Source organism: Erithacus rubecula (genome assembly GCF_903797595.1).
Source record: "Erithacus rubecula genome assembly, chromosome: 9".
In the NCBI taxonomy this organism is placed as follows: Eukaryota; Metazoa; Chordata; class Aves; order Passeriformes; family Muscicapidae; genus Erithacus; species Erithacus rubecula.
The window spans coordinates 6,658,826-6,684,377 of NC_136660.1; the positions used below are offsets into that span (position 1 = coordinate 6,658,826).

The following is a 25,552-nucleotide window of genomic DNA, read 5'->3' on the forward strand; positions in this document are numbered from 1 at the left end:
ATTTATTAGTTAAGAAGAGTAGTCTGCTTTCTAATCCACATCTTTGCATTTTGTGCATATTAAAAAATCCCCTCCCATGCCTTTTTTTGTCCTTAATGTATTCACTTTAAAGCCAGTTGTACATTGTGGTGTGTGTGCTTTCGGGACAAACTAATCCGGGGGAAATACTCAATCGGTATAAGTTGCACTCTTATTAATGTTTTGTCTCTACCTGTAGTCTTTTGTGTTGACCTCCTGTTTTTAGCCAAAGGTGGTTTATTTTACAGAGAATGGACAATATGACACCATTTCTAGTAGTGTGAAGCAGGTTATTAAGTGATAATGTGATAAGACTGTATTGAGATACTTTAAGACAGGATAATGAGCTGTTCCTGCTGTCTAAGCTCTCCTGCCTCATAATCAGAGGAGAGCACACTCTTAGGGTTGCAGTCCCTTCCCTGCTTGCTCTGGAAGGGTGGTCACTCACAGCAGGCTCCTGTGCAGCCACGCTCCCTGCTCGGCAGTGCCTGACACTCATCCCACACGGCACCCAGGAACAAAGGCTGGCTCTGCCCCCTCCCTGCCTGCTCGCCCACATTCGGCTTCAGCATGCCATCCTGAAGCTGAATGGAAGCATCCATTCTCCCTTGTGGGGTTGTGTGCCGTGGAAAGTGGCCCATCCTGCTGAGGTTTGAGGACTGGTCTGTTCAGTCAGGGCAGTGATTCCCAAGCCCTAAATCCCTCTGTGTTTTATTGCAGACAGAGAAAGCTGACCGGCGCCAGAACTTCGTCTCCCTTGCTTTACGTAAGCGCTACAGCTATCTGACTGAGCCTGGAATGAGTGAGTTGCTCTTACCAAACTACTAAACCACATAGATGTGATTGTTTGTAAGAAGAGACATTTTTTCTATAAACGTTGTATTTGGTGTCACTCTGGAGAAAAAAATAAAAAAAGGGCGTAAAGGAAAAAAAAACCCTGTCTAAAACAAAACTCTTGGATGGTCTGGGAACTCTTGTGTTGTGAGAGCTTGAAGAATCCTGACTGGCAAATTACGTGTGTTAGTTAAGTAAAAATATAATAGTTTTTAAAAATGAAGTTCCAGAGTAGGAGGGTTGTAAATTGCTGTCAAAAAGAGTCTCTTCCTCTCCCCTTGGAAACATTAGAGAAAGGTGCTGTAGAATGGAATGTTACACAAAAATTCAGAAAGCCACTCAGATAAGCGCTTAAATGTTTAGATGCTTAGCCAAAGTAGACTCTCTCATATTTTATATTTTCCCTCTTCTTTCTCCTCCCCTTCCATTTTTCCTCTGTTCCCCACAGATGCTTTTTATTCCCTGGCACCACACATTGCTTCCTCTTAAGCATGTGTTCCCCTTGAACAGACCTGTGGCATTCCTTTCCTTCCCAGTTAAATACAATAATGTATTTGGCTTAGCTTTTCTTCCTCACTTCTCCTCTCTGAAGTCAACTGCTGTTGTTCCCCATTTCCAGGCTTTTTCTTTGCTTTTTTTTTCCCCCTTTTCACTTCTCAGTTGCTACCCTGCTACAGACCCTTTGATATAATTCCATGAAATTCATAGACAAACTTCATCGGGTCTTGGGAGTTCCCACTGGATGGCTGCTGTTTAATTATCCTGTAAGATCTGTGGCTTCTTTGGATGAGATGTGCTCCAGAATATATTACACTTCTCAGGCTGGGAAGAAGACTCCAAGCATATAACATCTGAAGAAGCTATCAGATCTGCTGAGGCATCTTGATGGACTGTTAAGGTATTGTCACAGGCTTGATGGTAACTGAGAGAGAAAGAAAATTAAACTGCTGGAAAGAAGGCTGATGGCTGTACATATCACTCACAATAAAATTTTCATCCCTCACTGAGGGGAGAAAAGAATCTTACTCTTTCACCAAAGGTCCATTAAGTCTCATTTGCAAAAATTTTCAGCTTTTTTTATCTCTTTAATTGCAAAAAGAAGCACAGAAGCAGCATCTTAAATATCTCTGAATCTGTGATTTGACAGGCAAAAGAGAAGTTAGGAGGGCAGCCTGTGGGTTTGCTTGCCTCACTAGTCAGTTGTGACAGACCAGCTCGTCATGGTGCAGTGGGATTCCTGTAAAGACACATCTTAACACTAACTGCTGAACAAGTTATTAGTTCTTTTCAGAATCATTTTGGGATTTGTTTTTGAACTCACGACTGTATGAGCTTTTGGTGAATGTTAGCAGCTACTGCTAATTAAATCTTCATAATAAATAATTTTATTTAAGACGTGTTCATAATAGTTCATTTAATGAAGTATATTTTGAGGGGTTTTTTTCAGATGGGGAGAAAGAAGTATATTTCCACTTAAAAATATCGTAGTAAGGAAAAGTGGGCATTTCTTGATTTAGTGTTTGCCAGTCAGGTCTAGTACTCAAGCTCTCTTCAACATAAATGTTCTTATGAGGTATCACCAGCCATCCACACTGACTTCTGGGCTTTGATTGGCTTCTATAAGACCAGCACATTTCTCCTTGCAGGATACGAACCTGTGGTGCACTGAATAATTACTATTTTATAGGAGTGTGTGTGCTTTAGCAGCTTAGTGTTAGCTTTGTAAGAGCTTCTTTTGCTGTGAGTTACTGTCTATAAGACAGATCAAGCAGGTTTGACAAATTATTAGCGTAACTTCAGAGAAAGGTATGTTGAATAAGTTCTTTGGATATTTTAGCTCCATTTCTAATTCCAACTTCAAAGAAAAAAAATTCCTCAAAATTGCTTTCAATGTCAACTCTCTGAATGTTATTGCTGTATCAGAGGATATGTTTGTGCAATGGGATTCCCAGAAATATTTTCTGACATGACTGCCTCCTGTGATGAAAAAGTGGTTGATGATGATTCTGTTCAAAATGCCTATGAATAAGCTGAGAGTTCTGGAGGATGATAATATTTAACAGGTTTGTCCTTGCCAGGAATTTATTTCATAATCTATTTTTCCTTGACTGCTTTTCTAATGTTACCTTTTGAGAACTGTAAAGTTGAACAGGTCTGTCTTTGAGCCGATACAAGAAATCTCCTCAAAAGGTACCAAGACACTACATCTTGTAGAAAAAGTGTACTCTTCTTTTAATGACCTCTTGTGAAATGATTTTGTAAGGTTTCCGTATTTGTGCTTAATACACCATACAAAATGTATTAATCTGTGTGCTTGTTCTGACATGACATTTGTGCATGAATAAAGTTGCTTTGCCTGCTCACGACTATCATGCATCATACTTGCCATATTTCATTTGTGACATATGCTTCTTAAAATCATTTCATGAAAAGTTTTAGTTTAATTTTTACCAGACAAAGGGAATATTGCATGAGAAACAAATGCATATGTTCCTTTCTTTCTTTTTTCTTTTTATTTGGTTTTTTTAAAAATATTGACTTAGAAAAGCTCTTGCTCTTATTGGCTTTGTGAGTGTGAAGCATATCCGAATTGTGCATGGAAGATATAGATTTGAATTTATTCCAGTTGCTTCACAGTTTGCACATCAATTGCCTGTCACTTAAAGGAATTTTGGTTTCTGCATGAAGTAGTTCTGAAGTGGTTTAAAAAAGATTTTAGATACATAATGTCATTTTACACAAGTTTATATTTTTGTATAGGTTCAAATCTGAACAGAACAACAATAGAAATTATTAAATGGGTAATTCTAATAGTTGCACAAAGCAGAGACATACCTAAACAGGCAAAATAAAGATGATATGAGTATTTCAGAAGTAGCACATCAGAAAGTCAATAGGAAGTAAGAGAAGAAATTTTGATGTGGCATTATTTTTACCATATGGATTCCTTTTGTGTGTTTTCTGTTCTCCATTGTTTGCAGATTTGGTTGCTATGTGCTTTCTGTCTTTCATTTCATGTTGCTTTTTGGTTTGGACCAGTTATCAGTATGTGGCTAGTTCCTGATTTTTTTCTTTCCCTTTTTCTTAAATCTTCTTTTGCCTTCTTCATCCCAACTCATGCAAACAATTGTACTTGCTTTTTGTAATATTACAACGTTTACTGACCAATTTTCCTCTCTGGTCTCTCTGTTTTTCAACCATTTTTGTTGATTTTTATGTTTGATTTTAATTTAACAATTTAAGAAACAGTTGAACGGAGTGCAGGAGCAACAAGATCCCTACCTGCTACTTACTCATACAAGCCATTCTTTTCAACACGGCCATATCAGTCATGGACAACAGCTCCAATTACAGTGCCTGGGCAAACCAAATCAGGCTTTACTTCCTTATCAAGCTCTTCCTCTAACACTCCTACAGCTTCCCCATTAAAATCAATATGGTCTGTTTCTTCTACTTCTCCAATCAAATCCACGTTAGGAGCTTCTACCACATCTTCAGTTAAATCTGTTAGTGATGTAGCATCTCCGATTAGATCGTTTCGGACAATCTCTTCACCAATAAAAACTGTGGTCTCGCAGCCTCCCTACAACATGCAGGTTACTTCAGGCTCTTTCATCAGAGCTCCCGCAGTCACAGAAGCTGCCAGTCTCAAAGGGCTGGCCTCCACTACCACATTCCCCTCTCGGACATCTCCAGTGACTACAGCAGGGTCTCTCTTGGAGAGATCATCCATAACCATGACGCCTCCAGCATCCCCCAAATCCAACATTAACATGTACTCTTCGAGCTTGCCGCTTAAATCGGTCATCACATCAGCATCTTCACTTTTATCGTCCCCTCTAAAGTCAGTGGTGTCACCTGCTAAGTCAGCAGTTGATGCCGTTTCATCCACTAAAGTCATGATGGCCTCGTCACTCTCGTCGCCAGCAAAACATGTAGCTGGGCACACAGATGTACCATTGCTTAATGGGTCTGTGTCACCTCTGAAATACCCGTCTCCTGTCAACTTAATAAATGGATCCAAAGCTGCAGGTGTTTTTCAAGACAAGATCTCTGCAGCTGCACATTCTGCAACTTGTGCTGCTAACGCAGTTGCTGACTCGGCTGAGAGAGTGTTTTCAACAGCTACAACAATGTCATTTTCTCCACTCAGGTCATTTGTGTCTTCAGCACCATCAGCTTACCAGTCAATGAGAACTCCTCCTGCAGGTGCTTTGTACACAGCCCTTGGGTCAATATCTGCAACTACCTCATCAGTAACTTCATCAACAATAACAGTGCCAGTATATTCTGTAGTCAATGTTTTGTCTGAACCAGCATTAAAGAAGCTCCCAGAGTCGTCTTCACTTACAAAATCAGCTGCTGCATTACTGTCACCTATTAAAACATTGACTACAGAGGCACGCACCCAGCCTACCTTTACTCGAACTTCATCTCCAATAAAATCATCCTTGTTTTTAGCACCCTCTGCTCTCAAATTGTCCACACCATCTTCCTTATCCTCCAGTCAGGAGATACTGAAAGATGTTGCTGAAATGAAAGAGGATCTGATAAGGATGACTGCGATATTGCAGACAGATGTCACAGAGGACAAGCCGTTCCAACCTGACATACCAAAAGAGGGTAGAATTGATGATGAAGAGCCCTTTAAAATTGTTGAGAAAGTAAAAGAGGACTTAGTAAAAGTTAGTGAGATTCTGAAAAAGGATGTGTGTTTAGAAAGTAAAGGGTCGGCTAAAGTATCCAAAAGTGATCAAGGACACCTGTCTGAGGATGACTGGGTAGAGTTCAGTACAGAGGAGATTGATGAAGCGAGACAGCAAGCTTTGACAAGCCCTCCTATATCTGTTCCAGAGAAGGTCCAAATTAAAACAAAAACCATGTCGGAAAAGGATTATAGCTTGTCAAAAGTTATTGATTACTTAGCAAATGATATCGGTAGCAGTTCATTAACAAACATAAAGTACAAGTTTGAAGAGGGGAAAAAAGAAGGTGAAGAGAGACAAAAGCGCATTTTAAAACCAGCCATCGCTTTGCAGGAACATAAACTTAAAATGCCTCCAGCCTCCATGAGGCCTTCAACATCGGAAAAGGAGTTATGTAAAATTGCAGACTCCTTTTTTGGAACAGACACTATTTTAGAGTCTCCAGATGACTTTTCTCAACATGATCAAGATAAAAGTCCCTTGTCTGACAGTGGCTTTGAAACGAGGAGCGAAAAGACGCCTTCTGCCCCACAAAGTGCTGAAAGCACAGGGCCAAAACCACTTTTCCATGATGTGCCCATCCCTCCTGTCATTACAGAAACAAGAACTGAAGTAGTTCACGTCATCCGCAGCTATGAACCATCGTCGGAAGATATTCCAGAGCAGAAGGCAGAGGAGCTACCGGCCTCAAAACCTGCCCCTGCATTTATGGAGCTGGAGCAAAAACCTTCTGGGTCCATTAAAGAGAAGGTTAAAGCTTTTCAGATGAAAGCCAGTGGCAGTGAGGAAGACGACCATAAGTGTGTCCTTAGTAAAGGTGTCCGAGTAAAAGAAGAAACTCATATCACTACAACTACTAGGATGGTTTATCATAAACCTCCATGCACGGAAAGCACCTCTGAAAGAATTGAGGAAACAATGTCTGTCCATGACATAATGAAAGCCTTTCAGTCTGGACGTGACCCTTCTAAAGAACTGGCAGGTCTGTTTGAACATAAATCATCTGTAACATCCGATGTTAGCAAGTCTGCTGAAACTTCACCACAACATGCAGAGAAGGACAGCAAAATGAAACCCAAACTGGAGCGAATAATAGAGGTCCATATTGAACAAGGTAATCAGGCTGAACCTACTGAAGTCATTATTAGAGAAACAAAAAAGCATCCAGAAAAAGAAATGTATGTATATCAGAAAGACTTACCTCGGGGAGATATTAACTTAAAAGAGTTGGAAAAACATGATGCTTTTCCTTGTTCAGACGAACAAGGTCAGCAAGAAGAAGAGGAGCTCACAGCCGAAGAGTCACTTCCTTCTTATCTGGAATCCTCTAGAGTTAACACTCCCGTGTCCCAGGAAGAAGACAGTCGCCCTAGTTCTGCTCAACTCATGTCTGATGACTCTTACAAAACACTGAAGCTTTTGAGTCAGCACTCAATAGAATACCATGATGATGAGTTGTCAGAACTAAGAGGGGAGTCTTACAGGTTTGCTGAGAAAATGCTTCTTTCAGAAAAGCTAGATGTGTCTCATTCTGATACTGAGGAGTCAGTTACTGACCATGCTCTACCCCTTAGTGCAGAGTTGCAGGGGACTGATAAACGATGCAGAGAAAAAGTAGCTACTGCCCCCAAAAAAGAGATTCTCTCCAAAATCTATAAAGATGTATCTGAAAATGGTGTAGGTAAAATGTCTAAGGAGGATCATTATGATAAAGTGACAGTGTTACACTACACTGGAGATGTTAGTAGTCACAAACATGCAATGTGGATGCGCTTTACTGAGGACAGATTAGACAGAGGTAGAGAAAAGTTGATATATGAAGACAGGGTGGACAGGACTGTTAAAGAGGCAGAAGAAAAACTGACTGAAGTATCCCAGTTTTTTCGGGATAAAACAGAGAAGTTGAATGATGAGCTACAGTCTCCAGAGAAAAAGCAGCATAAAAAAAATGGCAAGGAAATACATTCTAGCCAGAGCTCTGCCAGCAGCAGCCCTGAGAAAGTTCTGCTCTCTGAATTGCCATCGTCCGGGGATGAATGGAGTAAGGTGAAGCAGTATGCTCATGATGGGAAGTGCTTTCCCAAGGTGGATGAAAGAAAAGCATCCAGTTTGCCCAGCAGTCCTGAAAAAAGAATATACGTGCAACCTGCAGAGGACTCTAAACAAACTATGGAACACAAAGGAAATGCTCAGCAGAGTGGAGGACCTGAGACTGGATTTCAGCTGAAGCAATCAAAGCTCAGTTCCATTAGGCTTAAATTCGAGCAAGGTATAAGTCCCAGAAGTAAGGACATAACTCAAGAAGAAAAAAAGCTGGATGGTCAGTCCAAAATTCCAGTAAAAAAATTGCAAGAAAGTAAGTTACCAGTGTACCAGTCCTATTCAAGAGAGAAACACGCAAAGCAAATAGAGGTCATTGATGGGAGCACAGCTTTACAGAAAGAGGTGAAAATACAGGAAGACCTTGTTCCAGGTAAAGGGAAAGCTGTGGAAGACTTCCGTGCTTCAGACACACAAAAACAAAGAACTGAGATGAGGAAAGGCGTGCCAGAATGCATTTCAGAACCACGGGCGAAGGACCTAGCATATGGCTCAGATGCAACAATGAAGGGACACTGGGACAAAAAAATCTATAGGACGTGGGAAAGTCCTGGAACTCCTAACCATAAAACACAGAAGGAAAAGCTTTCACATGTGCTGGTTCCAGATACAGTAAAAGAAAATCATGTTGATCATGCTGAATCTAAAACTGACAAAAAAAGTGAATTTATCACTGTCACAGAGCACAAAGTGGCCTCAAATGGAATTCATTCAGAAGAAGTCAAGGAACTGACTGTAAAATCCCCCTCAAAAAGGGTTTTATATAGAGAATTTGTTGTCAGGGAGGGGGAACGTAATGGTGAAGTGGCTGATAAAATATCCAAAAGGAAAGAAGAAATTGCTGTGTCCCATATTCCAGTCAGAATTGTTGAGGAGAAGAGAGCCATGCTTGATGGTGTCTATGAACTTTCAGCTAAAGTATCCCAATCAGCTGTGATTCAGGAGAAAGTTGAAAGACAGATTGATTATGTGGAAGATGAAAAGATAAAGCATTCAGAAATCAGAAAAGTTACCAAGCAGCAGAGCTCAATAGGTCTAAGTCCTCCTGCTGAGGAAACAGAGCTATCCCCTAGCAAATCACCAGATTCTTTAGAATGTAGCCCAGGAAAGGAATTTCCTTCAAGTGACGTAGTTGACCCCAGTGCCAGTGATTACATGGATAAAGTTGCACCGCTAGTAAGCACTGATGGAGTAAAAGAAATTAAGACCTTACCTGTTTATGTCAGCTTTGTCCAAGTAGGAAAGCAATATGAGAAAGAGGTGCAACAAGGAAGTGTTAAAAAAATTGTCAGTCAGGAAAGTAAGACAGTACAAGAGACAAGGGGGACATTTTACACAGCTAGACAGCAAAAACAACTTCCTTCTCCACAAGGTAGTCCAGAAGATGACACACTAGAACAAGTGTCCTTTATAGACAGCTCTGGTAAAAGCCCTTTAACACCAGAAACACCGAGTTCAGAGGAAGTGAGTTACGAGTTTACATCTAAAACACCTGACTCACTAATAGCTTATATCCCAGGCAAGCCCAGCCCGATACCTGAGGTATCTGAGGAGTCAGAGGAGGAAGCAGAGGCTAAGTCAACATCTGTGAAACAGGCAGAGGTTGAGGAACCAAAGATTGACAAAACATTACCGCATCTTATAAATAAGGACTCTAACAAAAGACCCAAAGGTAACAGAGTTGCCTATATTGAATTCCCGCCTCCTCCACCACTGGATGCAGATCAAGGGGAGTCAGAGAAAAAGTCTCATTATTCCACTGAGAGTGAAATGGAGATGACCGAAGTGAACTTGCAAGATGAACATGACAAGTGCCAGCTGGCTGAACCTCTCATCAGAGTACAGCCACCTTCTCCTGTGCCACCAGGAGCAGATGTCAGTGACTCCAGTGATGATGAATCCCTCTATCAACCTGTTCCACTTAAAAAGTATACGTTCAAACTGAAAGAGCTGGAAGATGACCAGAAAGAAACCTCAAAACCCAGAGCCCCTGAAAAGATTGAGAAACAGAAAGAGTTAGGACACCCCACTTCTGGGAAACCTAATGAGTTTGACACTGGGCTTGATTCACCCCAGAATGATGTAGTGCCAAATGGGAGTAACAATGACCAGTCTGTCACAGAGTGTTCCATAGCAACCACTGCAGAATTCTCCCATGATACCGATGCAACAGAGATTGACTCTCTTGACGGTTATGATTTGCAAGATGAAGATGATGGTTTAACTGAGAGTGATTCTAAACTTGCAGGTCCGGCAGTTGAAACCAAAAAGGACGTATGGACTACAGAAGGCATTCTAAAGCAGACTGATCGCTGCTTTAGCCAGAGTAAGCTTGAAGTCATTGAGGAGGAAGGCAAGGTAGGCCCTGAAGAAGACAAGACACCTTCAAAAGGTCCATCTTCTGACAAAGCTGGAGATAAGAGCGATAAGAAGTCAGGGGCGCAGTTTTTCTCTTTGGAAGGCAGACACCCTGACAGGACTGTATTTCCTGACTCATATTTCAGTTACAAAGTAGACGAAGAATTTGCAACACCTTTCAAAACTGTGGCCACCAAGAGTCTAGATTTTGACCCGTGGTCCAATAACCGAGGTGACGATGAAGTGTTTGAGACTAAATCGAGGGATGATGAGGCTAAGCCATTTGGTCTGGCAGTGGAAGACAGATCTCAAGCAACAACACCTGACACAACACCAGCCAGAACTCCAACAGATGAGAGTACGCCAACTAGCGAGCCCAACCCCTTCCCATTTCATGAGGGGAAGATGTTTGAGATGACTCGCAGTGGTGCAATTGACATGAGCAAGAGGGATTTTGTTGAAGAAAGACTCCAATTTTTTCAGATTGGTGAGCATACTTCTGAAGGGAAGTCAGGGGACAAGGGGGAAGGGGATAAAAGTACAGTCACTGCCATCACACAGCCACAGGCAGGGGACAGCACTGTAGAAACAAACCTAGAGAGACCGGTAGAAACAACAGCAGTTGAAACTAAGCCCGGCATCCAGGCCAGTGGAGATTGCATGGAGCAAACACTTGGTAGTAACTCACTGGAGAAATCATCGGCAGCAGTAAACGCTTCCAAAGTTGATCCCAAATTGCGCACACCAATTAAAATGGGAATTTCTGCTTCCACCATGACTCTGAAGAAAGATGGCCCTGGCGAAGTGACAGATAAGATAGAAGCTGTGATGCCAAATGGTGAGGGATTAGAAAATGAAACTGTAGCAGTGATTGCGAGTTCAGCTTCTAGCCAGACGAGCTGTAGGCAAACAGAAAACACTGATTTTCCAAAAGATAATTTTAATAACAACAACAATTTGGATTCATCTGCTGTCCCTACAGATGATATTACCTGTAATGTATTGCTAAAAGAACATTTGGAACCGAAATGTTCCCTCCAGAAAGCTAATCAAGCGAAAAGCCCTTCAGGAAAAGGTACAGGGACAACACAAGGACACAGAGTAAGAGATAAGCAAAAACCACATGGAGAGCAGCAAAAGTCAACACAGTTGGTAGGAGCTAGAGGAAAATCAAAGCTTCCTGTAAAGGCCAGCTCAGTAAAACAAGTCCTTTCACAAAATACTCACCAAAGCAATACAGGGAGTAAAGTGAAAGAGGCTAGTAAGCCTGACAAAGCAAAGCAAAATAATTCTTCTCCCTGTCTAGAAGCAAGGTCTAGGATTCCTGTAAAAAACACACATAGGAGTAATCTAGCTAGAAGACCTCCAGCCCTGCCAAAACAAGAGCAGGTAGAGAAAGAAAAGCCAAAACAACTTCCTTCTAAATTACCAGTAAAGGTAAGATCTACCTCCGTCACCATGACAACAGTTAAAGTAAAGAAAAATCAGCTTAGGGAGGTATGTAAACATTCTATTGAATATTTTAAGGGAATTAGTGGTGAGACATTAAAGCTTGTGGATCGTCTTTCTGATGAAGAGAAAAAGATGCAGTCAGAGGTCTCTGATGATGAAGAAGACAGTACATCAAGGAACACATCCTTATCAGAAGCTACTCAAGTTTACCAGCCTTCCATTACACCGAAGTCTGCTAGAGACATGAGAACAGAGGCAGCATCTATAAAATCAAAGATTGAAAAGGCCGACAGTGAGAGGAGGAGGAGTAAGAGGACTGGTGAGAATGAAGGCAGTCAGGTTTCTGGAGCTCTCATGGCTCACCTCGTGGAGATCAAGCCTAGTTTGTAAAACTTTCAACTTGTTGATCCTAGTGCATGAACTGTTGTGATTGCCTGTGGAGTGATTTAACTGTAGTTTTCATTCTGTCATTGTCATCCGTATGTGCTGTCTTATTCTCTTTTTTCTTCCTTCAAACAAATTCTGTACTGTAGAAAGCTAGTGAAGCATGCCAAAGACATTCATGTAACTCAGAAATTCATGTAACTCAGAAACTGAAAGATGTCTTTTGTGACAGTATATTTGTTCTGTCAAATTAGAGAAAATAGACAATAATCTGGCCTTGGTGGTTTTCACCAGTAATTGATCAACTTGTCTACAGTCTTAACAGCTAGATTGTCAGCATGTTTGGTTTCATTACACGACATCATGTAGTTTTACATTTTGGCTTTACACAGGTGAAAATCCAAAAGCTGTGAAAAAATTTTGGTTTGTAGGTTATGAGGTCACACAACCATTCTAGTAAACAATATAAGCACTGTCAGTCAATTAAAGCTATTTTTTATAATAAACTATTATCCGGTATTGTGGTTTTTCTGTGCAAAACCTTTTTAATTGAGAAATTGTAAATCACAGGTCCACAGAGTCCATGTGAACGGACAGATATAAGGATGGCAATTGTAGCTGATCACCTAGGACTTAGCTGGACAGGTAAGCTTTTCTGCTTTAATATTGAAATCAGTCTTTGCTATTGCATTCTTAGGTATTCTTTTACCAAAAGACGCAGCAAAACTGCATCAGGCTCTCCCAAATTCACAGCCAGGCCAGCTTCCCAAAGCGTCCAGTGTATTGCTGGGCAAAGATACCTATTAGGAAATTATTCCTTTATCTTTCAATAAATCAAAGAGGAACTCAGAGAAAATAGCTAAATGGCTTTTCTGTCAAGATGTTCTCCCAAGGAGCTGAGAGGCTCTACCTGGCTGGGCTCAGGGCTGCCTCTGGGGTATTTGCTGTCCCTGGACAGCAGTTTCCCCCAAACCCTTGTTGCAGGGAGCCCAGCAACCAGGCAAGTTGGTGCTGGAAGCCCTGCCCACCTGTAACCCCCTGTGTTGGTGGGCAGAGCTGCTCTTCCTGGGCTCACAGCTGCAGCAGCCAGCTCTGCCAGGGCTCAGATGATGACAGCACCGGTGCTGAGCTGCACAGGGTGCTCCCAGGGGGAAATAAACAGAATTTATAAATTAGCAGTGATGGCACAATCTCCGGGGAGGGCTTTTTCATCGTGTTTAAGTGCCTTACTGAGTATAAGTGTGATGATTGCTCCCAGAGATGATTGAAATTCAAAATTATGTCTTAGGAAACTGTATGGGGATACAATGTCACATTCATAAGTTTATGTCAGGCAGTTTTGTTGATACCTCTGTGACCTATGAAAGTTAGTATTTTTAAGCTTGACAAGACAGTTGAGGGATTTGTGCTTGCTTTGGTCTTTTTGGGTTTGTCTTCTTTTCTCGCTTGCTTTTTTTGTCTTTATAGAACTGGCAAGAGAACTGAATTTTTCTGTGGATGAAATAAATCAAATCCGAGTAGAAAACCCAAATTCTCTTATTGCACAAAGCTTCATGTTATTAAAAAAATGGGTTACCAGAGATGGGAAAAATGCTACAAGTAAGTTCAAGTAGTTGCTTTTGTTTTTTATGAGTTATAGCCCATTTCATCTGTTGCCAAGTTGAAGAAAACATTATGAATGTTCTTCACAAACCATCAATGAGAAATGAAGTTTCAGTTACATTTTTACCAGGAGTGAGAAATATGTCATACTTATTCAATATATATGCAGAAGGAAATGATCTCTTATCCACATCCATAACTGATGGGACAAGTAATGAACTCCAGTAAACAAAATAATAGGGAAAACTTTCCAATAGCAAGGAATGTGAAACACAAAAATGGCTGCCTGGAAAATTCAGGTAGCCTCACAGTATTGCAGGTCATAGGAAAATACTAAAATTCTTCCTATGAGAAGTGATGGAGACATTGATTCTGTGCTGATAATTATGGATTTATCTGTACATTTCACTTGAATTGCTCAAACTGAAAGAGAGGGTTGATTTTTGTATGGCATCAGTGGTGCTCATTACCCTTCTCTGATCCACAAACTCCTACACATCATTTGAGTCTCCTCTGATCTCTTTCACAGTAAAAGTAATTTCCAGTATTGCTGTGTTCTCACAACAGGATTATTGTAAATGAGATTTCATTATCTGCTGCATGAGTAGCCTTATACCCATTATTACCTGACTGCCTGTTCTGTTGTTCCTCAAAACAGAATGATAAAAGGATTTTTACACTCCCTTTACGCTCCAGTAAAAGTATATTTTGTATCAGTAGTGAGTAAATACGTTCTTTAGGACCTTATTCTTTGTACCTTTTGTGTTGTAATGTAATTATACTTGGAGAAAGTGTAGACTCTTAATAGATGTGTACCTTGAATAAGTAGGCAGCTGAGTGACTGCTCAGACAAATGCTGAGGTTTGCTAGAACCAAAGGCATAGGGACAAGGCAGCAATTTGTAAGTAATGCAATGTGAATGTGACTGAGAAAAATGATCACACAGTTCTGCAATGCTGAACCTTTTTCTGATGTGTGTTTTTTTTTTTTTTTTCCAGCTGATGCCTTAACTTCTGTATTGACAAAAATTAATCGAATAGATATCGTGACCCTGTTGGAAGGACCAATATTTGATTATGGAAATATTTCAGGCACCAGAAGTTTTGCAGATGAAAATAACGTATTTCATGATCCCATTGATGGTAATTGAATTCTGTAGTAATTTTTAGTTCAGTGACATGTCCAGTAATACAATAATATTGTATAAACTAGACTCTAAAGAAAGATTGTAAGTTATACAGGAACAATAATTTCAAATGTGTTCCTAAAGTATGATATTATATACTCATAAAATATCCCTCAGCTGATAGGAACCTATGACTGGATTCTGCCCCTGCACAGGACAGCCTCAAGAATCAGACCCTATACCTCAGAGCCTTGTGCAAACACATCTTGAACTCTGGCAGGCTTGGTGCTGTGACTTCTCTGTTCCAGTGCTTGGCCACCTTCTGGGTGAAAAACCTCTTCCTATATCCAGCCTAAACCTCCCCTGGCAGAGCTCCATGCTGACTCATGTTCAATTCCCATCGACCAGGGCCCCCCAGACCTTTCTCACACGGCTGCTCTCCAGCCTCTCATTCTCCAGCCTGTACACACAGCCAGGGTTGCCCTATGCCAGGTGCAGAATCCAGCACTTGGCTTTGTTAAACTTATATGGTTGGTGATTGCCCAGCCCTCCCTGCCTGGGAAGTGTCCACAGCTGGGCCCATTTTCCTATCACCAGCAAACTCCCTTAGTGCACCTTCAAGTCCTGCATCCAAGTAATTTATGGGAATATGTAGGTTGCTCATTAATATCTCAAACAATAAGCACAGAGTCCCACAAAGATGTGTGTCTAGTAAACACTGGTTTCCACCAGCCTCAGTGTCAGTTGACATGACCAAGCTTTTCTCCTGCAACAGTTGTCCCTTGAGGCTTGCCCATGACTATTTTTTATGCACTTGGTATTTAATGCTTGACAATTTACCTGGAAACATGTGTATTCTTTGGCTTCCTGTCTAGATATGTAGTGATATTTTCTACAAGGAAAAATCTTAAAGGAAGAACAAGGGAAAGAAAGTGCATTGTATTTGCATGGGATAAATTAATGTGCAATTTACTACCAAGCTTCTTTGAGACCTGTGAACGTCGATTGCTTTATGATTTTCACTTGGACCATTTCTCCAATGGCAGTAGAAAAATAAGGAAATGTTCTATTAGTGCATGAGGGAATATCTTTTTTAGTCTGCTAATGGGTAAAGTTGTGTAATAATTTACACATGGAAGCTGTATCAAAGCAGAACTGGGCAGGTTAAATTTGAGTCAGATTAAAAGCAAAAAATGAAATTCTCCTTGTAAAACAAAATTTCCATAGAAGTACTTATTATTTATCAGTATGTTGGAGATACTAAATGTTGACTTTTTCTTGTTTCAAATGTTAGATATGAGGCACTGGATTGTTACTTTGATTTTATTCTCTTGTATTATAAATAGCTCCTCAAATAAGATTTTTATTTTTTTTTGTAAGTAACATTTCCTTTGGTTTTTGTAATTTGTTCAATTATGTTTTGGCTTTGTATTTTAGTAAGATTTCTTTTGTTCTTCAGAGCATATGAGCTCAGTGTACCTCCATTATTGGGCAGCACTGCTGGTCATTGAATCATTGCACTACAGAAAATGTTTTCTGTTGACATTTTAAGAAAGTTGCTCTTGAAATGTTGCTTGAGCCTTTTAATAGTAGCATCAATATTTTATGAAAAAAGCGCTTCTTTGCAGTTGCTTTCTGTCTCTCCTCTTCTCTGAGCCTTCCTCAAGCTTTCTTTCCTCACCAAGACCAGACCACCTTTGCCTTCCTTTTGGCTGGTTCAGGAAACAACCCCCCAAGCCCTGTTGATGCTCCTCCCCTTGCAGGCAGCACAATGTCCAGTTAACCCCACAGCATGTGTTTTTCCCTTCCTTAGGTTGTCCAATGCAAACTTAAGGTTTTGTTGCCATTTTTTGTGTGTATATTCAGTTTAATCCTTTTGTATGTTTTATTTTTTTTTTTAATGTTTTCATCAATTTTTCTTTTCTCTTTATTTGATCAGTGTATCTGATTGTACCAATGTCACCAAGATCACCTCAATCTTCAAGATCACCAAAATCTCCTTACTCACCACAGTCCTCTCACCCGTATAACTTCACTGTACCTGAAATATTCATATAGCTCTCCCTTGATGTATTTTTGTTCTTTTATCCCTTTGTTAACTTCCTTGCTTTAGTTTTTTGTTTTTTTTTATCCTGCTGTGTATTTAGATCTACTATCTTTTAGTGACCTCATTCGGATCCATTTCTGTTCTTCATTCTTTAGCTAGTCCATTCTTGTACTCTGTGGTTAAATTGGAGGTATATGTTAGTAAAACTGTATTTCTGGTATGGTGTATTTTTTTTATAAAAGCATATTAAAAATTTGGACCTGTTTTAGAAAGAATACTTACTGACAAAAATGTGGCTGTCCTATGTTATGATCTACTGCTGTCTTTAAAATCTGTTAATTAAACTTCTAAATTTAAAAAAATAAATAAATAAAAACTTGGAAATAAAGATTTGCACAATATGGCTGCAAGAGATTGTCTTGTATGTAAAGGGACAACCACCCTTGTCCACATTTGATTTATTGCATGCCCATAAGACAATCTGCTATAGCTCAAAAATGTTTAAAATAACTGCACAAGCAATTGCTGACTTTACAGACTATTAAAAAAATAGTCAGAAGTACTGGCTTCACTGTAATGTTCACTGGCAGTACTCTTTCTTTGTTCCATCTCTTTAGGAAAAAGTAACAAAATCTATCAGAACTGCATTGGTTCTTATACACCTGAACCTCCTCATATGTTTCATGCTTTATGTAACCCATGAATCATTTGGCATTTGCTTATTTGTCGCTCCATGCTTCATCCCAGTCAGTCCAAATGTGCTGTCTTCCTTAGGTTATCCCTCCATTCAAGTGGAACTGGAAACTCCCACTGGGTTGCGCTTCGTGCCGCCCACCCCTTTCCACCAGGATGATTTCCTTAGCGACACCTCTAGCCTAGAGTCACCCCTTAGAACTCCCAGTAGACTGAGTGACGTGTTAGTGACCTCCCAGGGACTCGTAGATGGTACAGCAGCAGCACCGCCAGTGGTGACTGAAGAGGACACTTCACTGGATGACAGCAAAGTTGATTGCTCAGTGCCTAGAGAAGGAACACCTAAAGATATTTCCATAGGCGAGAGCCAGTTGGAGGAAGTGGACCTTAAAGATTTTCCGCGGTATCTCGGTAGTTATGGCGGGATATCCAGAGATGCTAAACAAAGGCAGAGCGAAGAGACTAGTGAAAGAGGAGTGAGGACTGAACAGCCTGAGAGAGAAAAGTCTGGTACTGATGAGGAGATGACGGCAGAAAAGTTTAAGTCTCTGTTTGAGGACATTCATCTGGAAGAAGGAGCTGAGTCTGAGGAGATGACGGAAGGAAGAGTGTGGTCATTTCTTAAAGGTGTTCAACAAGCAGAACGCGAAATGTCTTCAATTGCAGGTTGGCAGCCTGACTCCTCCAGCGCCTCGGAGGCACCGGCGGCAGCACGCAGGACAGGCGGCAGCCTGCTGGAGCGCCTGGACGACAGGTGAGCACCCCGTGCCTTCCCACGCTGCCCCCGCCACCAGCAGCACTGCAGAGGCTGCTCTTCCTCCTGGGAGAACGTGGCTATGCACTCCTGCATACATTTAAAAGAAAAAATCGATTTGGCCTCAGATATATTTGTCTTTAAAAATTTATCGAGTTTGTTTATTTATCAAGTTTCATTCTCAATATAGGCATTTGAGAAGTATTTCCTATTATCTTGAGCAGGTAATACTTTTTTTCACATTCTCTATCTTGTGTATTTCTGTTTATAATCTCAGTGGTGCATAGATATAGCTGGAATCAATATCTGAAACCAGGACACTACATTACTGTTATTTTTGAGCACCTTTATGGCAGTCATCCTTTCCATTTGCATCTCTTTGTCTTCCCTCAGATAATTTTTGCTTTTTCCATAAGCCAATTTTTGAATTGTCACTTTTCATAACTCTTACTTCAAGCGTGTTGTGTCATTTTATTAATTTACTAGACTTTTTAAAAGATGAGTTAGGAGGCACAAGAAGGTGAGAATGGTGATACCAAAGCCATCTAGTCCTGTATGTTGTCTCCCAGCAGTGACTGCAGAGGAAGGAGAATGGATGTATGTGCTGTTTTCACTCTGCACTCTCCCAAGCTCCCCTTGTCTTTGCCATAATAAATGACCTGCTGAGAGGGATGCTATCTATATATTTATCCTCAGTGCATTTCTCTTGCAAGAGCTTTTGCAGCCTGCCCTTGTACCTCCTTAAGCTTTGAGCATTGACAATATGTGTTGTCCTGTTCAGCCCTCCTGGCAAGGGTTTGTTGTGTTCACTAATTGGAGGAGCCAGGTCTGCAGGAGCTATAAATCAGCATAGAATGATTATCTGCACAGTGATCATCTGTCTGTCAGCAGTTTACATTCTTTGAGTCTTTGACTCAGGATGTTTTAAGGTTGAAGGTTGCATTAGATACTCTCTTATCAAATCCAGTGGGAATTTGGTCATTGATTTCAGCAAATTCATTGTCTTTCAATACTGTAAAGCACTTGAACTACTACTGATGTGATTCCTGTAATTAAGCAAGTGTTGTTATTCTGCATTTTATATTGTGTTAAATTAGTAAAATTCATCACTTCTGGAAGTAAAAGAGCTTCCTTAAGAAGAAACCAATTTCTAGAGAGATTAATTCACTTTGCTATCTTCTATAAGAGTTTTGCCAGCAAACAGCTGGCATATTTTCCTATGTCAGCATTACACAGTCATAGTGTTTAAAAGAAAGTGAGCAAAAATACCAAGGAAAGGAAAACTCTTTATTAGAAGTGCAGGTGGAAACAATCTATAGGTAATCTGAAGCAAAATTCTGACCAGCTTTCTATCTTTTAGTTTCTTTCCTTGCCTTTGGCTCTACATATTATTGAGATTCTGCAGTATCTAAGGACTTATTTGCTGATAACCATATTTTTTAAAAGGCAAGACCTATCTAGATTGCAGATATTGTACTTTGGGGGAAAAATAACTGGTAATTGCATAGTAAAGATATTTTCATCACCTGTTTGATTAGAGAATAGTTTAAAAATTAGTGCCTCGAGGCTTTAGCTCATGATTATATAAGAGAACTGGTAGGTTTTGTGTATTTTTTTTTCTCTTTTTCTTCCCCTCCACCAAGTAGAAGGAGATTAGCATAAAACATTTGGCCTTTTTTCTGGTGTCCACAGTATTTTCATTGTTTCTGAAATGATGTCGTGATGCAGAAGGCAAGGTTATTCAATAGATAGATGTCTGCAAGTGGAGTCTAAAATGTTACTTTTCTCTGTGTGAAATGTATGGGCTCAGACTGAAGGCTCAGTAAGAGGCTTGGTGCTTTGCCCTTGTGCCTGTGATTTAAGCCCTGAACAGCTGTCTATTCCTTTCTCTTTTTCTTGTAGTTCGGACCAATGTCGGGATTCTGTTACCTCATATGTCAAAGGAGAAGCAGGGAAGCCAGAAACAAATGGAAGCCTATCTGAGTCCACATCAGAGACAAAAACCAAATCCTACATCCAGGAAGCTTTAAATGATGTGGGAAAACACAGTGACAAAGAAGCCCTGAAAACAAAGTCTCAGATCTCAACTGTTACTGATGAGCAAACATTATCATCAACAGCGTATCAGAAATCTTTGGAAGAGACCAGCAAGCCAACAACAGAAGGCAGCAAAACATCTGTGCCTGTCAGTGTGAAGAAGATGGGCTGGAGTACTTCTGAGGATGGCAAGCCAAGAACAGGCATCCAAGAGGAGGAGGGAGCAGTAATGTCTGAACAGAAGGTACAGTATGTCCTGTAATAATTAAAAGTGTGAGGAGACCTTGTTGCTTGACATATTGGCTGGCAAATTTTTTTGTATGACTTGTAGTGTTGTTTGTGTCAGGATTAGGTTTGGTTTTTTGGGTTGGGTTTTTTTTTTTTTTTCTTTTTTTTAATCCTTCTCTATGCCTTTTCAGTTTATTACTGAACTGGGGAAAATGGCAGCTACTGGAAATTTTTATTTGTGTTGTGAATAGAAAGGGGTGGAGTCAGGATAGCCAGGGGAGCCAAGAAGAGCTGCCTAATCCCTTTCCTGCCTGGCCCTGAGCCCTGGAAGAGGTTAGAGCAGTTTCTGGGAGCCCAGCCCCACATCACTGGGGAACAGCCCCTTCCCTGCCATGACATACCACCAATGCAAACACTGCCAAACAGCTCAGCTGTCCTCCATCTGTTTCCACTAAGATGTTGTCACTGGTTTCCCACTCTTCCTGTGACACTAAAGCAAATTGTAGGAGCAAAGAAATATAGGGACCCTTCAGGCTCTGTCCTGCTCTTTGTCCCTAAAACTTCCTTGACTTTTTTACTCTGGTAATTTTCAGAAAAACAAATTTTGGGTGATATTTAATCTCCTCCTTATATTTTTGGGGTTTTTATGTTGTTTTTTTTTTTTTTCATGGCCTTGCTTATCCCAACTTCAGAGTCCGTCCAGCCAAGACAAATCAAAAATGCTGCCAGGGACTCCCCTTCCTTTCTACCTTGCCTGATTCTTACACCCTTAACTGCAGAACCCCAGTTATAAGTTGCTTTATGAAAATTAAGATTTTGATAACTTTCTCAGTTGCTTCTATTTATTTACCAGAAACTCAGAAGGAAAGTTGACTCAAAAAATGGCTTGTAGCCCAGTAGCTACGTGCACCTCACACCCCAGCATTGGGAGGATCACCACAGAATAGACCTCAGGGCCAGCAGGGAACCAGGCTGGAAAGGGGAATTGCAAAATTTCTTCTACACTCCTCTTTCTGCTGAGACTGTCTTTTCTTGGGTGCAATACAGGAGGATGTTATAACTTTTGGAAGCAAAATATTTCAGTAGAATTGTTTCTACATTATATAGATTTTTTTTTAATTGCAGTATAATAAAAATGCTGGCTGTGGTGGGCTGCAGTAAATCATTCAAGTTTAAATTAGTTCATTTTAACCTATTCTTTCGATTATACAACCAAGAATTCTTTTATTAGATGATAATGTAATCAGTTTCAGCAGTTATGAAGCATATGATTGTTATTATCTTGTTATTAGTTGGTGACACAGTAAGATCTTTCCTAAAGTTTGCTAATTACTGGGATACCTAATGATGTTAAGTAAGAGCCTTCACCTCTTCAAAGGCAGTTAAAGGCAGATGGCAGTATTTCTCAGTGTTTGCAGGCTTTGGGGCAGACCTCAGGCTGGTGGTGCCATGCTCTGATTGAATGCAGGAGTGAGTGTAGATGCATTCTGTAGCGAGCTGAGGGTGTACTGGCATGCTGCATTTCCCCCTCTGCATTCCCAGCAGTGGGAGGAGAAGCTGTCACCCACTTTCATGTGCTCTTTACTGTTGGATATCCCATCTGGATTAAGAACAATAAGCAAGTGCTTGCTTAGGCCTGCTCTCTGCACTATTTTGCTTTATTGGTAAAGGCTGATAATCTTATCCATTAAATAACAAGTCTTTTTATAGGCATGATCTTTGAATAAACTGGTATAAAAAAATAATGTCATTTCAAAATGTGGTTCTCTCACAAAGCCTGAATGGGTAAGAAACTAGCATCTGTTAGAATGACAAGACGTGCTTCTATTATCTTGTTGATATTTCTTCAGTAATGTCTTCTAATCTAATTTGAATTCAATAAGTTTAATTGCTAATGCAGTCCAATTCATGGTTAGATGTTTCATGTGCTGTCATGAAAACAGAAAGAAAATTTCAACTGCAGTCTTTCTGCAAGGCATTCTTCAGAAATGCTCTATAAAGAGAAAAGTATGGAAGAAACAGATTTACTTCTGTGGAGAGAAAGTGAGAACAAGCTAAAACTACTTGGCAAAGTAAGATATTTTTATCTGTGATCCATTTGGAAAGAACCAGGAAGCAATAGTCATACACCTGCAGGAGAAGGGCTGCAGCAGTGTTTTGGCACAGAGTTTGCACCAGGAGATAAACTCACACCGTTGATAGTGGTATGATGCCTGGTGACGTGGATGAAGCAAATCCTTGGCCTCATCCCAAGTCCACATAAACATTCACAAAAGCATTGCAGTAATTGTGTAGGTTGTATAATTCTCTACAAATGCTCAAGCATCAGTTTCCAGTGATCTTTCTAAATGAGAAGAACGTAATGCATTTGCCATGTTATTCCAAAAAGGATTGTGTCCAGCACATGGTCAAGGTGACTCTCAGTGTCAGAATTCCATCACAAATAAGCCACTTAAAGCTGTTTATTAAAAATAACTCTTCCTCTAAATCTTCCGTGCCCTCTGGAAATATTCTGCTTTCTTGTTACTTCTTCAGGAGAGGATTGTTTTATAATTTTTTATATCTATATTTGACTAGTGCCAGAGGACTGCAGATGAATTCTTTCATCCTGTCCTAAATGTTTTTTGTTATATAGTTCTTTTTCTCCTCCACCCACTTATGCCCACTCTTATTTTGCACATAATTTCTGAGAATTGCTTCTTGTTTAAGACATCTTGGGCCAGATTCAGAAAGAGAAATACACAGTTCACAATATCCATTATCCATGATTTTAAAAGAAGTTTTGGGGCTGTCTTTAAATAAAACATCGAGGAAATTTTCAAATTTCTCTCTTCAGGAAAGGGTTGGTTCAGCCAAATATCAAGGCAGAAGGGTCTCTGCCCTATGTCTGTCACATACAGAGGTGGGAAGCCCTTTGTCAGGCACTTGCACACAGAGCTGGTCAGCCTTAAATCTGAGCTCCTTGGGTTTTGGAGGGGAAAACACAGGGCTGGCAGAGGGTGCCAGGACAGAGTAGACACGTGTTTGTCCCTGTGATACTTGTCAGCACCAGGCTGAGACCAGCACTGGGCCTTGCCCCCTGAACCGAGCTTAAAACCTCCCTTCTTGAGAAAATGCAGAATGATTGTGCTTCATGCTGCAGTTTTGCCACTCATAAAAGCAGACAAATACTGAGCAGGAAAGCCATTCACATGGAGTTCTTCATAAGGCCTTTTTTGTAACACTCTATATGGAGGTGCTCCGCTGAATCTTGCACTGTGGCTTCTTTTTTTTTATTAGCAAATTCACTTCCCATTCCTTGTGAATCCATAAAACTTGTTTGAAAGAATAATTTTAGGAGAAAACAATTCATTATATATTCATTCAACAAGGTTTAGGGTTTTTTTACATAAAATTTAAAAGAATTACGTAAGATTTTGAAATTCCACAGGTTAGATGCATTCCAAATACCATTTTCTGAGACTTGAGAGCTGCTGAGGCATTCCATATCTGGTGTAATTATCAGGTTACAGCATGCCAAGGAGCAAAAAATGCCTCCTCCCATCATGTACTTTAGCTGTGAAACTGTGGGTCATTATGTGCCTAACAGTGACAGGGAAAACACTGTCCATGATAACCTCTGTTTTCTTCTCCTAGTCCTGATCAGCATGTTCTGTCTTGCAAACGTGCTGTTCAAATGTACTAAAACTGCATTTATTAGGAATGTAGTGACAGTGACAGTGAGATTGAGAGTGATTCAAGCTCAGAGGAAGAGCAGAGAATTACTACAAGAGTTTACCGACGGCGGTTGATTCTGAAGGTATTTTGTGATTTGCCTTTTTGAGGCGACGTTGGCATGAATGGGTTTGGTCTGCTGTGTCAGAATGTCAGTTTTGGCATACTGGAGCCCCTGTGGCAGTGTGCTTTCCATTGCCAGTATGGATTTATAACCCAGTGCTAGGTCGCCTTTCCTTGCTTTAACACAGATTTATGGGTGTCTTCTGTTGGAAAAAAACTGTGCTGCATGGAGTGCTGTTCCTTCACTGCCACTGTTGTGCATGGCATCTTAAAGACTGCAGCTAGATGTAGCATGTTGGTCTCCTGTAGAGCAAATATGAACCACCAAGAAAGATGGGTAACAATCTTTCCTTTTTTTTTTTTTTTTTTTTTTCCCCCCGCTGTCATTAAAAAATTCCAAGTTATGAGTTCAACATTTGGAATATATGGGTGGGATGTAGGAAAGTATGAGGCACGTACTCTGGTTGAAATTTGTGGTCCTAATTGCTTAATGTGTTCTGGAAAACTTTCTGACTACAGTAGATTATTTTGAATCTACCAAAGTTCATAAAAGTCATTGCATTGCCTTCAGTAGACTCTATTTAGTATATTTATTTGCTGATGGCCTTTACTTACAGCACAATATACTATATATAGTGATAAAAATGGTATAACCATAGAAATAACTGTATTTGCCCTTATAATATTTTTTGTGTGGTCATACAGTATGACATTATTTTCCTGCAGCATAGAGTATGGGAAAATAATTCTCTGTCATAAACCATTATGTAATTCCTCAATAACTTACAGGATTTATTAGATTCTTATTAGAAAATAATGTAGTCAAGCCCTGAAAAAAGCCAGCAGGGCACCTTAGTGCTATTACAGCACTAGTACAGTTTGCCTAAGTCGTAATTGCTACTTTAGGATTAAATTGTGACATTTCAATTGCAGATATCTATATCACTGTTGCTGGCATGCTTTGTGGAGAGGAGTCTGTACACCACAAAAGGCACTGCACCTTTTCTGTAATGTGGGTGGCAGATAGGCTGCTCTGCACAGCTGCCAAACAGTTCAAGGTGCAGAAGCTTTTGAAATAGGAAGAGTAACTTTTCTGGTTGCCTTCACTGTTAATTCCTTCATTGTGCCTCTGTTCAGGACAAGAAGGGAATGGCAAAACTGAACTCAGCAGAAATGAATGTTTTGTCTGATCCCCCACCTCCCCCAGCAGAACCTGCTGCCTTCCCTGGAAGGGAATAACCTGTCAAGGTATAACCTTCCTCAGTAAGTCCCCCTGCAGAAAAGCTGTCACTGCTCAGGCTTAGGAATGTGGTCTCTGTTTTGAAATGGGGCAGGCAGCCTGTGGGCCATCACAGCCCCTGCAATGCTGCAGGAGCCACTGGTAACACACAAAGTGTAAGTGTGCTGCAGATTCAAAGACTGCATAGTTGGCCTGT

General features: G+C 40.4%; 1 protein-coding gene across 5 annotated transcripts in view; it reads left to right on the forward strand.

Moving 5' to 3' along the window:
• Positions 1 to 25,552, forward strand: part of ANK3 (ankyrin 3) — a 348,817-nt gene that overhangs the window by 310,330 nt on the left and 12,935 nt on the right. For 2 of the 5 annotated variants that reach the window (XM_079313272.1, XM_079313268.1), the window contains 7 exons: positions 739 to 820; positions 12,423 to 12,497; positions 13,320 to 13,451; positions 14,453 to 14,596; positions 17,402 to 18,074; positions 19,977 to 20,355; positions 24,040 to 24,138. In XM_079313272.1, the coding sequence (XP_079169398.1) occupies positions 739 to 820; positions 12,423 to 12,497; positions 13,320 to 13,451; positions 14,453 to 14,596; positions 17,402 to 18,074; positions 19,977 to 20,355; positions 24,040 to 24,138 (1,584 nt within the window). Of the gene's footprint in view, positions 1 to 738; positions 821 to 4,095; positions 11,788 to 12,422; positions 12,498 to 13,319; positions 13,452 to 14,452; positions 14,597 to 17,401; positions 18,075 to 19,976; positions 20,356 to 24,039; positions 24,139 to 25,552 lie in introns of all 5 variants that reach the window. The other 3 variants (XM_079313269.1, XM_079313270.1, XM_079313271.1) reach the window with 2 other exon arrangements.